The 21134-nt window shown below is 34.2% G+C and overlaps 1 protein-coding gene across 1 annotated transcript in view; it reads left to right on the top strand.

Annotated features, from left to right (window-relative positions):
• Window positions 1-21134, top strand: part of LOC150097919 (RING finger and transmembrane domain-containing protein 2-like) — a 159659-nt gene that overhangs the window by 97416 nt on the left and 41109 nt on the right. The window contains exon 7 of the mRNA XM_090405935.1: window positions 7160-7309. Within this exon, the coding sequence (XP_090262061.1) occupies window positions 7160-7309 (150 nt within the window). The remainder of the gene's footprint in view (window positions 1-7159; window positions 7310-21134) is intronic.

Consider the following 21134-nt stretch of genomic DNA (forward strand, 5'->3'; position numbering starts at 1 on the left):
AGCTGGCAATTTGGGACTTAGCCGATCAAATTGTACTCTGAATTGTATAAGCTAATCATATTGGCTTATACCAGAAATATACGTGGTGATACAAGATGATGAGATTTCATGCCATCTGGGGCATTGCCCAGTTAAACAACACCTCTGCTGTTATTTTTTAGTCAGGCAACCAGGTGAACAGTGAAAAGTCAGCTACTGGAACAAACTCTTAACTCAACATGTAGAAGAACAAATCCAACATGAAAAGAATGGAAGATAGGCACCACCAACATAAAGAATACTAATAGAAAGGAAATTTAACTTACAGAAGAAATGAAGAAGTACCACCTGGGCATAATTGGCATTACCAAGACAAAGAAGACAAAAACAGGTAAGATCATATTAAATAACAAGTATAGGATGTTATATTTCAGTAATAATAATCAAGGAAAGGTAGGAGTAATATTAGCATTCAACGTTAAGATGAACTTCTTGATTGGAAGGCAATTTCAAGTAGTTATTTGAGCAAGTTTCAATATTATATTGTGCCATTAGAGCAGGCAGCTGACAAAGAGAATGGAGAAAAGTAGTCCTTTTTGGAGATCTAAACAACAGAACAGGAAATGAATCCCACTAGGCATACACATTTAATACCCCCACCTTACAATGCTTTGCTTTATGACAATCCACTCCCTCAATGCTTTTCAGTTATGACCAAGCCCATTATATTTGCTACATTTGTTCATATGATAGTTTTAAATACAGGGTGTTCGGGATAAATTTGACAGTTTCGTAAGGAAAAAGAAAATCTTCTTTGTATCTATTAAATTTAATGAATTGACAAAAAAAACATTACAGGCAGAGTTAATTACAATACTATCAACAAGATTTACTCAAAATAACCACCATTAGCATCGATCACAGCTTCAATTCTGCTTCGGAACCTCGAACAAGCTGATGCTACAGTCTCCCTGGGAAGGGCCGCAAAAACTGTTTTAATTTTATCCATTAACTGGGCTTTTGTATTACTGGAAGTGCGATTGGTGTCTTTTTCAACTGCGCCCCATACAAAATAATCCATGGGGTTAAGGTCTGGGGAGTTTGGAGGCCAAACATTTGGACTGGTGAAGTCGTAGAAATTTTCAGACAACCATTTTTGACTTTTCCCAGAGGTGTGGCAAGGGGTCGAATCCTGCTGCCATACATACGGCCTACCATTGGCTACCCTTGTTATCCAGGGCTTGACTAGTTAGCAACTCCACGAACAAAGCCCAAATTCCAATGCCAGGGTTCTTCAACACCTGTTCCTGCAGATTTGCGAGGAATTCTGCTGTACGAACGCAATCAGATCGTCTGCTAGGGATCTTTCTTCTTGCTACATCCTCGTAGTCACCATTGCAAGTCTCTAGTTCATGCCTGATTGTTTTTACTGTATTCAGGGAGCATTGGGCAGCAGTCGTAATATCCTTATTTTGATGGCGGGCACGAATCATCATGATACAAGTTATTCTCTTCCATGATTCAGGTGGGTTCCAGCTATCCATCCTTTCTGACATCTTGTATATGAATGAAGAAGGGTCCAAACTTTTAAATGAAGAGAAGTGTGTGTTAATACATGTAACTTACGGAAAAATATAATTAATTATAAATATGTCAAATTTATCCCGAACACCCTGTATGTTGCTCCTATGAATCAACCAAGGGATGCTTAAGGGTCAAAGCTGTATAACTGAGAGGAGACCTCCACATAGCCTTTAAAGGAATGCGGAGAACCGACTAGGGCTTCTGACCTAATGTCCAATCCTCACCTTCTCGTGGTGCACCCTGTTGGGTATCTACTTTGATACTGAACGAACGAGGATGGGCTGGCAATTTGGGATTTAGCTGACCAAATTGTATTCTTACTGGTTAAACCAAAATAAAAAATGATGCTACAACATGACAAAATTTCATGCCGGCTAGGGTGTCGCCCGGTTAAACAAGGCCCCCGTTGTTTTTGCCAGGGAACCAGGGCAAACAGCGAAAAGTCAGCTAATGGAACAAATCTGAAAACAAACCCCAACTCAACATCACCAGAGTTAAAGATCGGTACTATCAACATAAGAAGCCTGAACGGCAAAGAAATGGAGCTAGCTGAGGAATTAGATAAGTACCAGATCGACATAATAGGGCTGATTGAAACAAAAAAGACCAAAACTGGTGAGATCTTTCTGAGCAATAAATACAAAATGTTATATTCAGGCAATGACAATCACGGAAAAGAAGGAGTAGCCATAGTATTCAACACAAAATACGAGGCTAATCTTCTTGAATGGCAGTCAGTCTCAAGTAGAGTAATGTGGGCAAATATGAGAATGGGGAACTGGACAATGAGACTTATTTGTGCCTATGGTCCCACAGAAGGTTCTACTAAGGTAGAAGTAGAGGAATTTTTTGACGCTTTAGAAAAAGCAACTGACACAATGAAAAAGGAAAAGTTGGTCCTTGTTGGGGATCTAAATAGCAGAGTAGGAAATGATTGTGAGTCATACAAAAATATTTTGAGAAAATTTGGAGAAAAGAGCAAAGCTAATAATAATGGCAAATATCTGTTGGATTTCTGCTCAGGACATGGACTGGTTATTACTAACACCATGTTCCAACATAAAAATGTGCACAAATTCACATGGAGAGAAGAGGCAAGGAATAAGAAAAATCTCATTGACTATGTTATTGTTGATAGTGATGTTTTCTCCTGGTGCAGGACACCAGAGTGTACAGAGGATTTGAAATTGGAAGTGATCACTATTTAGTCTTGAGCAGGATAAAATTGAATTTCATATTGAAAAGAATAAAATGTAAGAAAGTTTTAAAGCGAATAAAAGTTGAGCAGCTCTCATATGTGAACTGTAGACTAAAATACAGAAAGATTATTGAAAAGAAAATGAAAGAGTTTGAGAACAGGAATCAAGCCTTGGAGATTCAGTGGCAAACTCTGAAGAAAACAGTGATTGATTCTGCTAGAGAGGCATGTGGTGAGGTTGTGTGCAAGGATAAAAAAATCAGAACTCCCTGGTGGACACAGGAAGTTAAAGAGGCAGTGAAGGAAAAGAAGAAAGCATATCAAAAGTTCCTGGCAAATAAGTCAGCTTTTACTCTTACAGAATACAGAGACAAATGTAAGAAAACTAAACAGTGTGTAAAACTAGCTAAACAAAAGTCATGGGAGGACTTTGGCAAGAATATAGAAAATAAATATCAAGAGGTGGCAAAATATTCTGGAGGTTGTTGAAGAAACTTAGAAATGGAGGAAAGAGTGCTGTAAAAGGAGTTAGAGATGATAAAGTCGACATGAAAACAGGAGAAAAAGATATCCTTGAAGTATGGAGTAATTACTTTGAAAAACTGCTAAATGAAACAAGCAGTGATGACAGCACAGTGATAAAAAAAAACACTGACCAGGCATGCAGTCAGGAATACATATCCATACTTGAAGTAGAAAAAGCCATCAAAGGCTTGAAATGTGGAAAGGCAGCAGGAGTAGATGATATTCGACCAGAAAGGCTGAAGTATTGTGGTATAAAAGTCTTACAGTGGCTGCACTGCATAGTTCAGAAAGCCTGGACAGAGGGACGAATTCCCGATGATTGGAGTAGAGCTCTCATAGTACCCATATATAAAAAGGGAAATAAAACTGCATGTGAGAATTACAGAGGTATTTCCCTACTGAGTGTTCCTGGCAAGATCTATGCAAGTATACTTGAGAAATGGTTGAGAAGAATTGTGGAAGAAAAGCTTGGTGGATTCAGATGGTGAAGAACAAGCTGGATTCAGGCCAAATAGAGGCTGTCAGGATCAGCTCTTCACTTTACGACAGATAGTCAAGAAAGCATGCGAATATAACAAAGATCTGTATTTAAGTTTTGTCGATTTGGAAAAGGCATATGACAAGGTGCCAAGAGAGAAGTTATTCAATATGCTGCAGTTAAATGGTGTCAATGGGGCATTATATCAAGCAATACTTAGTCTTTATTTGAGTTGTAAGTCAGCAGTTAGAATTGAAGGAAGTACAGGAAGATGGTTTAATGTTAAATCTGGTGTGAGACAAGGATGTACATTATCCCCTCTGTTATTCATTATCTATATGGATCACATTATGAAGGAAAGTGGTATTAAACCTGATATCAAAATTGGAGATATTAATGTCAGCTCTTTGCTATATGCGGATGATGTTATACTACTAAATAAATCCGCAACAAGTCTGCAAGATTCTCTGACTAAATTGAATAGCTGTTGTAATAGATATGGTATGAAGGTCAGCAATAAAAAGACAAAGACAATGAAAATAGGCAGAATCATTGAAAATGTCAACTGTGTTGTGAATGGAGAACCTGTGGAACAAATAAAACATTTCAGCTACTTAGGCACGATTTTTACTGAAGATGGTAAATTAAATATAGAAATAGACAACAGAATCAGCAAAGCTGGTATGGTCGGAAGTCAATTGAATAAATTCATATGGAATAAGAGAGAAATTAGTCGGAACACTAAATTAGCTGTATACAAGACAGTGTTCAAACCAGTTTTAACTTATGGATCTGAGAGCTGGGTCAGAAGTAAAACACTTGACCGAAGACTAGAGACCGCAGATATGAGAGTCCTGAGAAAGATTAGAGGGGTGAACAGATGGCATCAATGGCAATATCATATTAAAAATGAGGATATTAGGAAAGAACTTGACATTGTCAGCATCCAGAAATGCGTTAGCAGAGTTAATCTCAGATGGTATGGTCACTTAAATAGAATGGGAGAGGAAAGATTAGCAAAACAAGTGTTCTCTGCCAGGTTTGCAGGAAAACGACCCAGAAGAAGACTAAGATATAGGTGGATTGATACAGTACAAAGTGCCTTAGACGATAGAAATATAAGATTTAATAATGTTGGAGTCTTGACAAATAATAGACTGATTTGAAGGAAAATTGTAGATAGGAAGTTAGTAATGATGTAATTTTTTCATGTAGTACTATCATATCCTGTACACCCCTTGAGGGTACATGGCAGGAATTTGATGATGATGATGAATTAACCAATGCACAATTTTTGTGAACTGTTTGTTTATGATGTTTTTTGCTATATCTGTTTGCATTTTGATGTTTCGCTGTGAATTAAAGACTGCATTTATTATTATTTTATTTTTATTTTTATTTATTATTATTGACTATTATAACAGATAAAATTCAAAGTAAGGGTTCTTTTGCTTCTAATGAAAAGAAGGATACACATAAACCTGTTACCTTATATACTAAGATTAAATTTAGTAGCAACAGTGTATCAAACATGCAGATAGGCCACAGGATAATTTACCTTGAACTACTGTTGTTACAGTTGTAAAAAACAAAGATCAGGTTCTTAGTGAAGTGAAAAGTGCTACCCTAGTTAATACTATAGTTATCCTTAAGTATGACAGTCTTATTGCTGAAATGGAGAAACTTTTAATGGTGTAGATTGATCACCAAACTAGTTTGTATGTTTCCTTAAGCCACCATATTCAGAATAACTTTTACATTTGCAAAAATTATTCTAAATTTTTTGTTTGCCTAATTGACATAAAGGAAAGTTTTATTCAGATTATTTATGCATATTTATGGCTGCTTAAAACTATTATTAAATCATTACACACATCTACAAGTGAAGAGAGGGGGGGTGGGAGCAGCAGTTGTGATTTGCTGTACTATGGTAGTCTGGAACCTAGCATATCATCTATAGTAATGTTTTGAGAAATTTTCAAGAAAAGAGCAAGGCTAATAATTGTACGCACCTGTGGATTTCCACTTAGGGTATGATGAGCTGGTCATTAATAACACTGTGTACCAGCATAAAGATGTGCATAAGTTCACATGGAGAGAAGACGAGAAATAAAAGCCTCATTGACTGTTGTTTAAAAGTGTATAACATTTTATGTATGTATTTTTTTATATATATTTCCCTAGTATTTTTGTTTATTTCTTTGAAAAAGAAAAAAAAGTGATTGAGCTTGTAACACAAGTATTGTTTTACTGTTTCTGATTCCTTTCCAGTATCTTTATCTGCTATAAGACAAATTCTAATTTCCTCCGACTTTTAAAATTTTACTTTCACTTATCTTAGTTTTGTAAACAAGACAAGAATAAAGACATTGTTTAAGTTTAATTTACATAAAAAATACACAAATATAATTATTTACATAAAATTCATTTAAAAAAATAATCCATAAAAGATACTTTCTCTCTCACACTGATACCAATTTAATTTCAGGAATAATATATATATATATATATATATATATATATATTAGATGAATCTATATATATATCAGAATATAGATGCTAGACAATCTTGTGCCTATTTCCTTTCAGCCGAGAAAAGTTGCCAACGGTATGTATCGGCTATTTCGTTTGCGTTTGCACAAATTCATCATTATTTGAAAAATAATGATGAATTTGATCCAGCAAATCACCCTCACCCAAAAAATTGGCAGAAAAACGATCGCTTTCTGATTTTTAATTGGTACGTTAAGGGGTTAAGCATTCAGTGGATTTTGCAGCAGTTTTTTTGAAGCAAAATTTTGATTTAGATTCTTTGCTCCTTAAAATCTGCTATTTTAGTTGGAGAAGAAAATTGGTGAACCACTAAAACAGGACGTTACAAAAATGCACATATCCCAAGAAAGCGACCTCTCAGTTTGCAGGTTGTTGGCATGCTGATTTACAAAAGGTACTGCTTGCCTCTTATAGCAGCAGCAGGCCATATTACAATTAGTTTGCATGTGCTGTTCAAATTCCCAGAACTTTTGAATAGCACCTCTTGTTTATATGGTATATTTTTATAGGCCACAATGTCTGTAATCCATTGAAATGAGTATTTAAATCAAATATAATTTTTCATTTATAATATTAGCATTATGACAATTTTATAATACTAACTTATAGATTATAATTAGTTTGCATGTGCTGTTCAAATTCCCAGAACTTTTGAGTAGCACCTCTTGTTTATATGGTGTATTTTTATAGGCCGCAATGTCTGTAATCCATTGAAATGAGTATTTAAATCAAATATAATTTTTCATTTATAATATTAGCATAATAATACTAACTTATAGATTATAATTTGCAAAACAAAAGTCAAACTGGATTTTAAGATTTTGAGAATTAATTTCTTATAGGGTAAACATTACCTCTTCATAGAAAGCACATCTCAGTTGTATCGTACACTGGCTCCCATGCAGCATTGGCTATATTTTTTTTCTGAATCCTATCATGGTTCAAGTAAGGTCTTTGGCGTTATCCTTTCTGCAGCATATCTTGTCTCTAAGGTAAGCTTTTTATCCATTCTGTGGATTGTTATCAGTATAAATATTGCAGTAACTTAGATTGGAAGAATTCATTATTTTATTATATAGTTCTATTTCTTCTTTCTGATTTTTTTCATTATAAACTTTTATACTGCCTATTATCATCACTGAATTTTAAATTCAGTGTATTTATTTATATCTGAACTAGAATCAAAAGTGAATTCATATTTCATCAAGCACACAAATTTCATGAAATAGAGTAAAGATTCAATTTTTCGTTATTCTTAAATTTCATTAAATATGTTATGAAGAGATTGCCAAGGAGTTGTTATTAGCACCCCTCTTTTTTTTTTCCCCATTCTGATTTTGAGTATGTTATCAAGCATTATTGATGGCGCATGTCTTCAGTTTAGATTGATCCAGTAGCAGATTTTTCCCTGTTCTTTCTTCTTGGAACCAGGATATTGTAGCAAGATACTGCTCTCCATCTGCATGATTGGGCTGTATAACTTATATTCTGAATAATATATGCACATAAACACAAGAAAGATATTTAATTAACCAAATATTTCGGTCTGGATAGCAGACCATCTTCAGTGGCACTACAAGAACAGTTTTATAAAAAATACAAGGTGGAATACTAACAAAGATCATTTAAAAATAGAACGAGCCACGTGATGTTATATCACTAAGTATTAAAGGGAATATTTTAAGCAGAGACATGATTGAAATAAAGATATTAATTAATAATATTAAATAACATAAAATTAATTTGAATTAATGAGTTATCCTGATTAGATTTTCCCAGATTTTTGATATAGATATACAGTCATTCCGATTCAGGTTAGGACGATGGAGTAAGGCCTCTACGCTTTCTTTGAATAAACATTCAATTTTATAACGGGATCTATGTAAGAGGCCAGTTTTTGACCAAAGGATGTTGTGGTTAGTTTCAATCCCGTGCTGAGCTAATCCAGATTTTTCAGGTTTGTTGTGATGAATGGAGGATTGATGTTCTTGGATTCTTTTTTCAAGAGAACGTCCAGTTTGTCCAAAATAGGAGAGATCACATTTGCAGGGAATTTGATAAACTCCAGGAAGAGATATAGTTGAGCATTTGTCTTTAGGAGAAGGAAAATGGGAAGATAATTTGTTAATAGGTGAATACGCAGCTGTTAACTCATATTTCTTCAGAATTCTTGCGATAGGTTCTGAAATCCCGGAGATGTAAGGAATTGGAACTCGACGTATTGAATCTTCGTTGTTTTGTGTCTTTTCGGAAAAGCCATTGAGTTTCATGTGTTGTTGGATAGTAGAAAGTTCTTTCTGTAGAAAATTAGAAGTAGAACAATTAGTTTTGACTCTTCTGATTAGACATTTTATGATTCCTGTTTTTTGACAAGGATGATGGGCTGATTCTTTAAGAATATAACGACCTGTGAACGTTGGTTTCCTGTAAACTGTAGTTGTAAGAGTATTTGAAGGTGACCGGATGAGGAGAACATCTAAAAAAGATAACTGGTTGTTTTCTTCCATTTCCATAGTAAACGTTATATGATGATGTAAGGAATTGATACTGTTTAAAAAAGAAGGTAAGGAGTCTTTGTTGTGCGGCCATACAGTAAAGATGTCATCTGTGTATCTTACCCGAAAGGATGGTTGAGGGAAAATAGATGAGAAGAGGATTTTTTCTAGATGTTCTAAATAAAAGTTGGCTAAAGCAGGAGAAAGAGGACTTCCCATGGCCGTTCCTTCTACTTGGCTGTAAAATTTGTTTTGACATAAGAAATATCTAGAATATATTACGAAATTGAATAGTTTTATAATGTCTTCTGGAAAGATGTCAGCAAGTAATTTTAAAGTCTCCTTGAAAGGTACATTTGTATATAAAGATTCTATATCAAAGCTCACCATAAGATCTGTAGGTTGCAATGAGACATTTTTTAATTTTTCTAAGAAATCTGAGGAGTTTTTTAGAAAGGAACTAGCGTTGCCTATGTGAGATTTCAATAATTCAGCTAGATATTTGGCTATACGGTAGGAGAATCAATACAATCGACTATTGGACAAAAAGGAAAGTCAATCTTATGTATTTTAAGAAGACCAAAAAATCTAGGAGGTCTTGCAAAATGAGTTTTAAGTCTTTCAATTGTGTGTCTATCTAAACTGATGACTTCATCTAAGAGAGAATTTAATTTCTTTAGTTGTCTGTTGGTTGGATTATAATCAAGTTCTTGATATGTGGAGCGATCTTGAAGTAAAAAAGAAAGTTTTCTTCTGTAATTTGCTGAGTCCATAACTACTGTTGCTTTCCCCTTGTCAGCTTTGGTGATAATCAGGTGATTGTTTTTTCTCAAGGACTGTAAAGATCTCATTTTAGAAAGAGATATGTTGGAAGGAGGAAGTTTGGCCTTAAGTAGAGAAGAAGCGACTTCTAGGCGAAGAGCATTAGCTTTATCACTAGTTAGATGACTGAGATTCCGTTCAATGTTAACTAGGAAATCTAGATATGGTATCTTATTAGGAACAATAGAAAAATCATGTCCTTTTGATAGGATGAGGGTTTTGCTATCAGTTAGAGGACGTCCGGATATATTGACAATCCAATTATCTGGAATTTTGAAGGGCTTGAATTGTTTAGACGAAAGAGCATCATATTTTCGGTTTAGATGTTGGCTTAGTTTATTATATTTATTATATGCTCGTTGAGTAGAATGTTTAGCCACATTTAGAACTATGTGTGAAAGATGTGGATCCAAGTTTGTGGAAATATAGGTACGATGATCAGAAATATGACTGTGAATAGCAAGATCACATTTAACAGCTTTAAGTTGGTCCATGGGAAGTCCTCTCTCTCCTGCTTTAGCCAACTTTTATTTAGAACATCTAGAAAAAGTCCTCTTCTCATCTATTTTCCCTCAACCATCCTTTTGGATAAGATATATAGATGACATCTTTACTGTATGGCCGCACAACAAAGACTCCTTACCTTCTTTTTTAAACAGTATCAATTCCTTACATCATCGTATAAAGTTTACTATGGAAATGGAAGAAAACAACCAGTTATCTTTTTTAGACGTTCTCCTCATCCGGTCACCTTTAAATACTCTTACAATTACAGTTTACAGGAAACCAACGCTCACAGTCGTTATATTCTTAAAGAATCAGCCCATCATCCTTGTCAAAAAACAGGAATCATAAAATGTCTAATCAGAAGAGCCAAAACTAATTGTTCTACTTCTAATTTTCTACAGAAAGAACTTTCTACTATCCAACAACACATGAAACTCAATGGTTTTTCCTAAAAGCGTACTCAACATCTTCTCGATTCTTATAATCCACCACAAAACAACGAAGATTCAGTACGTCGAGTTCCAATTACTTACATCTCTGGGATTTCTGAACTTATTGCAAGAATTCTGAAGAAATATGAGTTGAGTTAACAGCTACGTATTCACCTATTAACAAATTATCTTCCCATTTTCCTTCTCCTAAAAACAAACGCTCAACTATATCTCTTCCTAGAGTTTATCAAATTCCCTGCAAATGTGATCTCTCCTATTTTGGACAAACTGGACATTCTCTTGAAAAAAGAATCCAAGAACATCACTCCTCTATTCTTCACAACAAACTTGAAAAATCTGGATTAGCTCAGCACGGGATTGAAACTAACCACAACATCCTTTGGTCAAAAACTCACCTCTTACATAGATCCCGTTATAAATTTGAACGTTTATTCAAAGAAAGCGTAGAGGCCTTACTCCATCGTCCTAACTTGAATCGGAATGACTGTATATCTATATCAAAAATCTGGGAAAGTCTCATCAGGATAACTCATTAATTCATATTAATTTTATGTTATTTAATATTATTAATTAATATCTTTATTTTAATCATGTCTCTGCTTAAAAATATTCCCTTTAATACTTAGTGATATAACATCACGTGGCTTGTTCTATTTTTAAATGATCTATTGTTAGTATTCCACCTTGTAATTTTTTTAAAACTGTTCTTGTAGTGCCACTGAAGATGGTCTGCTATTTCTAGACCGAAATATTTGGTTAATTAAATATCTTTCTTGTGTTTACGTGCATATATTATTCAGTCTTTATGTCACAAGTATCCTTCAAACATCAAATGTTTATATTCTTTCAACCAATATACACATACCAGCCAGTGAATTAGAAACCTTTATGCAGATGGACATAAAGATCACTTATTGTATTGTACCACCTTACCCCAGTCCTGAAGATACTTTCAGGCACAAACTTTGTTTGCTCACACTTGGATAAAGGATTAAACTAATTTTATTATACTCTAACCAAGCGAAAAATAAACTTTCAACATCTTTCTCTAAATCCAGAGTAATTTATTAAAAAGGGTGGCACACCATTTGGCAACTCCTATAGGTAGAGATGACCTGCTAATGCTTCTGCCTAGTATCTCCACTTGGGCCTGGCTCCCACTGAAAAGACCTCAATAAAGGTCGAAACTAGTCTGGGATAGTGACCCTTCCCTTAATGTATAACATTAGACATATCCACAAGGAGATGTGTTTTGCATTATAGGATATACTGAGATAGAGTGTTGGTAGCTTGCTCCACCTTTGCAACGAGTTTCCCTAGTGTTGTACCACCTTACCCCAGTCCTGAAGATACTTTCAGGCGCAAACTTTGTTTGCTCACACTTGGATAAAGGATTAAACTAATTTTATTATACTCTAACCAAGTGAAAAATAAACTTTCAACAAAGATCACTTATACAGCATATATACAAAATACTTGATCATACGCATCACCATATGTTCTTGGCAGCTATTTAAGAATACTGCTGGTCAGTAATTATCAATAATGTTGATCACAATGGGAAAAACAAAGAATATTTCGGAGTTCGATAAAGGGCTTTTTTGGGTGCCCATCTGACTGGAACCACAATTTTGAAAACAGCAGAGCTGACTAGTTTCTCAAAAGGGGAGATATTCCAGGTGTTTATATATTGTGGACATCAGTCACATGCCTATACAGAAACCACTGATTTCTGTAAAGAACTGTGACTGGATACCGGAAGACCACTGGAAAAAGTGGTGGACTGACAAGTCACAGTACACCTTGTTCTGTACCGATGGTGGGCATAGATTTTGGTGAGAGCCCCATGAAACAATAAACCCAGCTTGCCTTGTGTAAGTACAGCTTAAGGTTCTGGATGTGGTGTCATGGTGTGGAGCATGTTCTGTTAGTAGAGAATAAGTCTCCTGATATTGCCGGAAGGTTGGCTATCCTCCAAGGAACATCTGAACCTTGTTGCCAATCAAGTCTATCTTACATTGTTGATTTTTTATCCAATAGGTGATAGTTATTTCATGAATGACAATGCTACTGTCCAATGCTTAAGAATTGTTCAGCAGTGGTTCAGCGACCATGACAGCAACTTCCACCATCTTCCCTGGCCACCACAAAGTCTGGGTTTGAACCCCATTGAGAATGTATGAGTCATGTTAGAAAAACAGATCTGGAAGCAAAGTTGTCTTCTGCCAAATCTGAGCCAGTTAAAGGACTGTTTGGTGAACACCTGGTATGCTGTAGATGTAAATGCAATCCACAACCTTCTGGAGTCATTTAATACTGTTCGGCCTCCTTTAGCCTGAATTATGCAGTTTGCTATATGTGCTGTAATTCAGGCTAAAGGAGGTCCAACACATTATTAAATAAAGGTTTCAGTGGCTAGTATGCCTGAATACAGTTTGGTTTGCTGTCCCAAATTACTAGTTCTTGTTCATTCATTCAAAAGGATACCTGGTAATGAGGATTCATGTAATACTTACATTAAGTATTAGGCATCAAGTCAAGAAGCTTCAGTCAAGTTGTTTATATTTCTTATAGGCTATGTGGAGGTCTTCATTGAGTTATCTGGCTTTAATCCTTAAGTGACTATATTTTTAATAATATATTACAGAATTACAAAATATGATGGATAAATAAGTAAATTTTTCTGTTTGGTAAATGACACTGTTTGTAAAAGTAATTATGGAGCACTGATTTAGGAAGTGGCCAAGCAGAGTAAAGACTAAATGAAATATGTGGAACTATACAACAGATGATTATGGAATACTCATTTAATCAACTTACTTTTGAGGAAAAGATGTGTTGATAGAGGCATGGTAATTGGTTAGGACATATCTAATATAGTTGTTGTATACCTAGAACGGGAATTCTTAATGGGGACAAAAAAAAATCATTGTTATTACAATAGTTTGTGGCCCTTCGAAGTTCATTTCTATTCAACATCTTACTGTTTAATTTCATTCATCAGCTTTTCTTTTCCCCTGAAACAACTAATATTTAACATACAGGTATATTATTTTAGGAGTGAGTGAGAAGTTTTGATAAAGGAAGATAGTAGCAGGTGAGATTTAATTCAACCATTTTTGTTCTTCACATGCATTAAATGCCTAAGTGCTTTTAGAGATAATGTCTCTGCAATCTTTGGCATATGCATCTGACAGCTACAACCTTGGCAGCGGCTTGATGAATGTGGTTTATTTTTTATTCTCATTCAACTCAAGACAGCCTATATGTCTTATGTATACTAGTTCTCTTTAAAATGAGGCTATGAAATCAAGACTATCGGATCACTTAAAAAGAAAGCATCCGGATAAAGTTGGTAAACATATTGAATATTTTCAAAATTTAAAACAGAATTTTGAGCAACATACTACTGTTACTTTCTTATTTAAGAACAAAGAAACAAATGACAGTGGAATTACTGCATCCCATAAAATTGCAGAAATCATTGTTAAAACTTGTAGTGCTCTCAACAGTTGCTGTGATTGTTATATGACCTGCATTAAAGACTAATTTCAATAGTGATGCATCAGATCTGATTCCAGTATTTTAAAAGCATTGCCATTGAGTAGTGATTCAATTCGAAGATGAATGGGTGAGATGTCAGTTAACATTGATGACAATAAGGCCCTTTTAATGGCATAAATTCATTATTTCAATGATGATGTTAATTGCAAGAATTTGTAAAATTGTAAAATCTTTAGAAACTGACTGTGGAGCATCTATTTTTGCTGCTGTACAAACTTGGTTTGATGAAAAAAGTACCATTGAAAAATTTGTTATCCTGTGACTGATTGTGCTAGCCCTGTGGTTGGAAGACAGGTTTTGTAGCCCACCTAAAGGAAGTATGTCCTGAATTTCTTGCTATACACTGCATTGTGCACCATCATCATCTGGTTGCAAAAAATATTAGTTCAGTTCTTTGTCAATCTCTCAGTATTGTTACTAAAACCGAAATGAAGTCACTAAGCAAATCTGATCATATTTTCAAAAAATTTTGTGTTGATAATGAAGAGCATTATGTGAGGCTTCTTTTACATACAGAAGTCAGATGGCTTTCTAAAGGAAAGTGTCTAACAAGGTTTGTAAACCTTTTGATACAATATTTGGTTTCTTAGAAAGTGAAAGAAACAGATTTAACAAAGGAGAGAGCAGTAAACACAAAAAAAAATTTTTTGAAAATTAAGTATCACTTCAACTTCAAGGAAAATTAATTACAATGATAGACTGCAAACACATTAAAAGCCTTCACTGAAAAACTTGAAATTTGAAAGCAATTTAATGAGAAAACAATTTCATGGTAAGCAAGAGTTAGCTGAAATCAGTTAATCTCTTACCAAGAATGACCTTAAGAATTATTCAGATCATTTGTGTTCTTTGAAGGGTAAAATGAAAAATAGATTTTCAGATTTATTTTCTTTTGAAGTGAAGTAGCGAATGTTATATACAATTGGATGCAATGCTAGGTCTGCTAGTGAAGAAATTCAATAAAAACTCATTCAATTAAAATGTTTGGGGGGGACTGAAAAGTTCTGATAAGCACCTAGAACAAAAACTGTATTAAAGCAACTGATATAATCATAAGAAAGAACATATCTTAAAACCCTTTGATTCCCATGTTTTATTAAATTGTAATATTTTTTTTTTGCTTTTAGGATATATGAGAAGATATGTCAGAGGTTTTAATTTTCACAACTTTTCAGCATACCCTAGAAACAAAGAATGCAAATATAAATTCAAAAAAGGTGGCGTGGTAGAGTTGTGGAGATCAGAAACAACTAAACTTCTTTTTCCAACAGTGTGGTCTGAAACGGTCAAAGAACTCTCTGTTTACCCACTGTCTTATATGATTGAAAGTGGTTTTAGTTCAGTAAATGAAATATTAACAAATGAAAGAAACAGAATTGATATATGTTCATGAGGAGACATTAGAATTAAACTTACTAACATCATACCAAACACTGAATTTTTAGCTAAGAATCATTAGGTTCAGGGATCCCATTGAATAAAAAAGAGTAAGTATAAAGTATTTTCTTGTTTAAAATTTCATGGGCAAGGGAAGGGAAAAAATTTTATTAAAAAAAAAGCCCTTTAGGGAGTGATAATTAAAGAAAGATTGAGAAACACTGACATAGAGTCAGGTGAATAAATAAACTAGAGTGATATAAATGAACAGCAAAATTAGGTAAATAGTCTAGAAAAAATTTTTAGTTATTATAGAGGAGATAAGAAAGTAGGTAATGACTAGATGCATGTGGAATATAAATGCATGCTAGAAAAGGCGAGAAATGTCACAAGCACAATAAAAGTTCACTATGAGAGGAGAATGACTATGTATGCATAAGAAAATGTAAGGGAGTTCGTCCTATGTGGCAATCAAGAGAAAGAGTAATTGTGCAAAGTTGACACTGACAAATCATGTCAGTGACCATGATAGAAGACGTAGGTGAAATTGATTAGTGAACACTTTGATAAGATATATTAGTATAAATATTTTAGGGAATATGTAAAAGACTTGACTGTACTCTTTACATGATATTTTAAGGAGAGTGCAGGGAAAGTCTTAGTCTTGAAAAAAAAAAAATAGTGTCAATACACAAATGCTGTACTAGATATATCCAGTTACAGACCATATCTGCAAGTTGTAATTAAGGTAAAGGATTCTCTATGATCAGTATCGGTTTGTAATGAGTAGATCTTTCTTTAGCAATCTACTTGTATTTTATGAAAAATATGAATGTACTAAATAAGAACATTTATAGAATTCCCACCCGTGAAAGGTTGTAAATAACCTATAGTAACTATACATTAGTACTTTTTTTTTAACTGGTGGAAACCGAAACCCTGATCTAGAGACCATATAAGGAACTTTTTCAAGCCACTTTAGGTTTGCTAAGAGCAGGACAGTGGTCTCACACCAAGTGATGAAATTCATCTATCACCTAAAGATGATCACTTCAAATTCACAGCCTGTTGGTTGGAGAGCGGATACACTAACCACTCGGCCAACCAGACAAGTAAGGGATTTAGAAAATGATCATAGCAGGCAAAGAATAATAAGATTTTTATGAAGGTGGTTAGTATATTGGGCTGAGATAAACTAATAGTGAGTTGAGAAGGAAGACAGAGATAATGAATGCCATGCTGGGGTTTTCTGTGTGAGATAAATATTGATGTGCAGTTTGCAATACATAGATTGAGTTTCAAGAGAAGCTGGGACAATTTAAGATAGATGGACTGTATTTGAAAGGGTTTGGTATACATTTAGAGCAACTTGTTTGATGAGGGAGTGCCCACAGGCAAGATAATATGAATGCAGAAAAGGATCAAATTGGGTGGGGGGGGGGGGTTGAGAAATATAAGTATACATTTAGAGCAACTTGTTTGATGAGAGAGTGCCCACAGGCAAGATAATATGAATGCAGAAAAGAATCAAATTGGGGGGGGGGGTTGAGAAATGTAAGAAACAGGTTCTGGATGATAGAAGGATGACAGAGTGATTATAATAGAACATAGTGATAAAGAATAAATAAAATGATAAAGAATATATAGTCATGGAACTGGTGAGATATTGCCTAGAAATAATGACATGAGTACACTTATGGGACTTCACATAGATATGTGTATATAGTGTGTGCAGACAGGAATAGAAATGCAGGAATTGTCTTCTGAAAGTTAATATGGAAAATAGCAGTACATGTGATGACTTTCAGGCTGTTTTATTTGAGGATGAACTAAATAAATGGCTCTAGGCATGGGAATATAGAGGGCACTGTTCATGAAATGTTTAGATGTTCCAATCAAAGAATTTGATTTGAAGAAGAAGATAGTATCTGTAAACAAAATGTGAACTTCTAGAGTTTCTGAGAGATGTTTACCTTAGCAGCATATGATGATGCAACACAAGGTTTTAATGTTGGATTTGGTGATATCATCAGAGAATGTGGTTATAAATGAGCTATCAGCACTTGATCAAAGATGCCACAGTATGAGAGTTCTGAGAAAAATTAGAGTGAACAGATGATATCATGGGAAGAATCATATTAAAACTTAGGATATTAGGACAGAACTTGACATTGTTAGCATTAGGGAATGTGTGAGGAGAGTGAATCTAAGGTGGTATGATCACTTAACAGAACAGGAGAGGAAAGGTTAGCAAGACAAGGGTTTGTTGGAACTATAAGGCAAGTGATTAGAGGAACCTCTTGTTTTCATAGCTAACATCATTACCATAGGATAATGAACTATGGAGAAAAGAGATTGGCAGAGTATATGGGATTGTTTAGGCCACATCTAACATAAATAATTCCTAACTGTATACGAAGAATTCTTCTCTGACTATAGTTAGCCAAGTGGTTAACAGTGGCTAGGCTGTCAGAGTAAGTGTGAAATGGGTGAACAATAAAAGTAGGCAGGTACTGTGGGAAAATATGTTATAGAGAGGAATAAAAGTGACAAACTTGGTAAAGAAAGGAAATGGAGTATTGGCCACTTAGCCCCAAGCAAATTCAAGATAATGCATTCACTATGTGGCATGCAAGAATAATAACCTTGTTTGCAATTAAAAACATTTCAGCTATTTAGGCACAAATTTTTAGTGAAGATGGCAAATCTTCACTATTGAATATGGAAATAGACAACAGAATTAGGGAATAAAGGAAAAATTAGTCAAAAACACTAAACTAGCTTCATACGAGACAGTGTTTAAGCCAGTTTTAACTTGTGGACTGAGAGCTGGGTTAGAAATAAAACACTAGATCAAAGAAGCCACAGATATGAGAATTAGATATCAGCAGCAGAATCATATTAAAAATGGGAATAATAGGAAGAAACTTTGCATTGTTAGCATTCAAGAATGTGTGAGCAGAGCAATTCTAAGGCGGTATGATCACTTAACAAAATGGGAGAGGAAAGGTTAGCAAAAAAAAGGGGGGGGGGGTTGGTTTCAGGAAAAGACCAAGATGGAAGTGGATTGAGTCAGTAAGAAGTGATAAAAGACCAAAATATAAAAGCTGGCACAATTTGACTCTTGATAGATTAATTTGGAGTGTAATTACTGATAGGAAATAAGTCTTCATCATCGGTGGTCATAACAGGCACTTAAGCACCCACGACCTTCCAACTGTTCTTGAACTAGGAAATAAGTAATAGCATAAAATTTTTATATAATATTATCATAACATCCTGTAAAATCCCCCCCTCTCCCCTGAGAAATATTAGGAATTTGATGGTGATGCTTTCTTTTCCCTTGATATCACCACCAGATTTTGCTTTGGTATATTTTTGTCATTACCATCTTTAGTATATCTTTATTATATACTTTTTTTTTCATCTTGTGCTTGAAGTATTTCATTAAATAGAAGTGTTTCATTTTTAAGACATTATTTACTTATTTAATGCATGGATACCATTTAATATTTTCTGTTTATAATTGAATCAAATTCTACCATGGTTATTCTGAGATTGTAGTCCATTTTACAATCAAAGCCACCCTCTCTCACAAGAGCCATCTCTTTCATCCTCTTAATAAAACATTTTTCTCATGCAAGTCTCATTTCATAGTTATCCTCTTCCTTTACTGTTGAACAAAAAAGTCTTCCATACTTCATACAATACTCTAATGTTCCAACAGACAATTTTTATTTTATTTTTCAGGAGATGATGTAATCAATCATGTTCCATCTATCAGCTTTCCTTTGTGAGGATTTTCACTAGGAGGCATCATATTAATGTTATCTTTGTCTGAATTACTGAATCCCTAACAGGGTTCATCTACTATGGAAATGCTATTACTAATCTCACACTCAAGTATTAACTCAATTCAAAGAAACCTAATCTTTAACTAATATCGCTGAAGTCATTAATTACTCCGAGCATATTCAAAAATAATATAATAATAAATGAAATATTATTCAAAGACAAGTCATCATGTTATGGATTAATAATATTAAGTCATCCTTGCACACTTTCTCTCATTTTAAATTGTACAAAGATGAATGTGCATTGGGTTCAGCTAAACATTGACAAACTTTTAGTGACAAATATATGTCTGATATGATAGAATTTTTTTTACTACTTAATTCCTTGAGTCGATAAAGCAGAGCAGCAATTATATCATTTACCTTGTACTGAATTTTTAAAGTTGATTATTCATCCATTTGACTTCACAAAACAGTAAATTTAACTGAAGAAAAAAATTAGTCCTACTTTCCAGTAGTTGAGAGAATATTGAAACAAAACAACTACTTCCATTCAAAATGAAGAATATGAGTTTTTGTATAACATAATGGAAGCACGTATATTAATCTAGTTTCTTCTGTTCCAATCTCTACAATGATAGTAGGAATATCAACTGTTCCTTTACTTCATAAATTGAATAAATTCCCATACGAAATACCGTGAAATTATCAGCATATATCAGTGCTGTCAAACAGCCTGTATGCCCATGCACTTAATTAATAAAATTACTGTTTATTCCTTAAATGTATGGAAATTCTGGATCTATGTTATTCCATAAATTTTATTTTTAATTTAAATTTAATTTTACCTCTCTTTAAATTTACCTCTCTCTCCCTAGCTGTTATTTTTGATTATTCTATGTTGCTAACCCAAGAAATGTTGTATGAAATCATGCCAATTGCATCATTCACATCTGGGTTTTTCACTCTATGCTTGGTGATAGTACTGTCAACAAGTCCCTTTGTCCAGAGATAAATAACTTCTAAAAACTCCATAGAAATATCATTATTCATACTTTTCTTCAGTATTTTCTTACACTGTGTCCAAAAATACTCCACGCACACATATTGAAGAAAATGAATTCCTGTTTCATAATGGCTTGAGAAATTACAACAACATATGCTAACCAAGCATCAGTTACATAACATTAATTATTTACGATATACAGTGATACCCCCGAAGTTACGCAGTAGGTGGGACCAACGAAAAGCGCATACGTCGAATTCGCATAACTCGGGATATAAATTTGCATGTAATTTATATATACAAACATACAATTGGGACCAAAGGTTTACAAAAACACCTATATTTTTTAAGCAATATAATCATAATTGTAGTTTTTCGTACATAAAAAAAAAGAAAGTTATTTTGATGTCGATCATTTCATAAAATCTAATTGATTCATCTGACGGCATAATGTCCTTTTCTTGTCACGCAAAATCTCTTCATAGCAAGCCAATGATTTTTTTATTCCTTGCCTTGTGCCTACAATTTATTCCTCGTTAGAATCTATGTCCTCCTCCAAAATCTATAAACCTTTCTTAATTAAGCTGAGACCTTCTGTTAATTTTGCAACTGTCATGTGCTTTTCTGGTAGAACTGGATCTGAGGTTTCGGTCTCTTCAGTAGCGCTTTGCTCACGCATTTCTATTAGCTCGTCGATTGTAAGCTCCTTGTTATGCGAGTCTAACAGCTCACTGTCGACTTCTAAATCTAATTGCCTGGCAAGGTTGACAACCTCTTCTACTGACTCAGCAACTTGATCA

The sequence above is a fragment of the Typopeltis vanoorti genome, chromosome 16, assembly GCF_054136105.1.
Source record: "Typopeltis vanoorti isolate ZY-2024b chromosome 16, IOZ_Tvanoo_1.0, whole genome shotgun sequence".
In the NCBI taxonomy this organism is placed as follows: domain Eukaryota; kingdom Metazoa; phylum Arthropoda; class Arachnida; order Uropygi; family Thelyphonidae; genus Typopeltis; species Typopeltis vanoorti.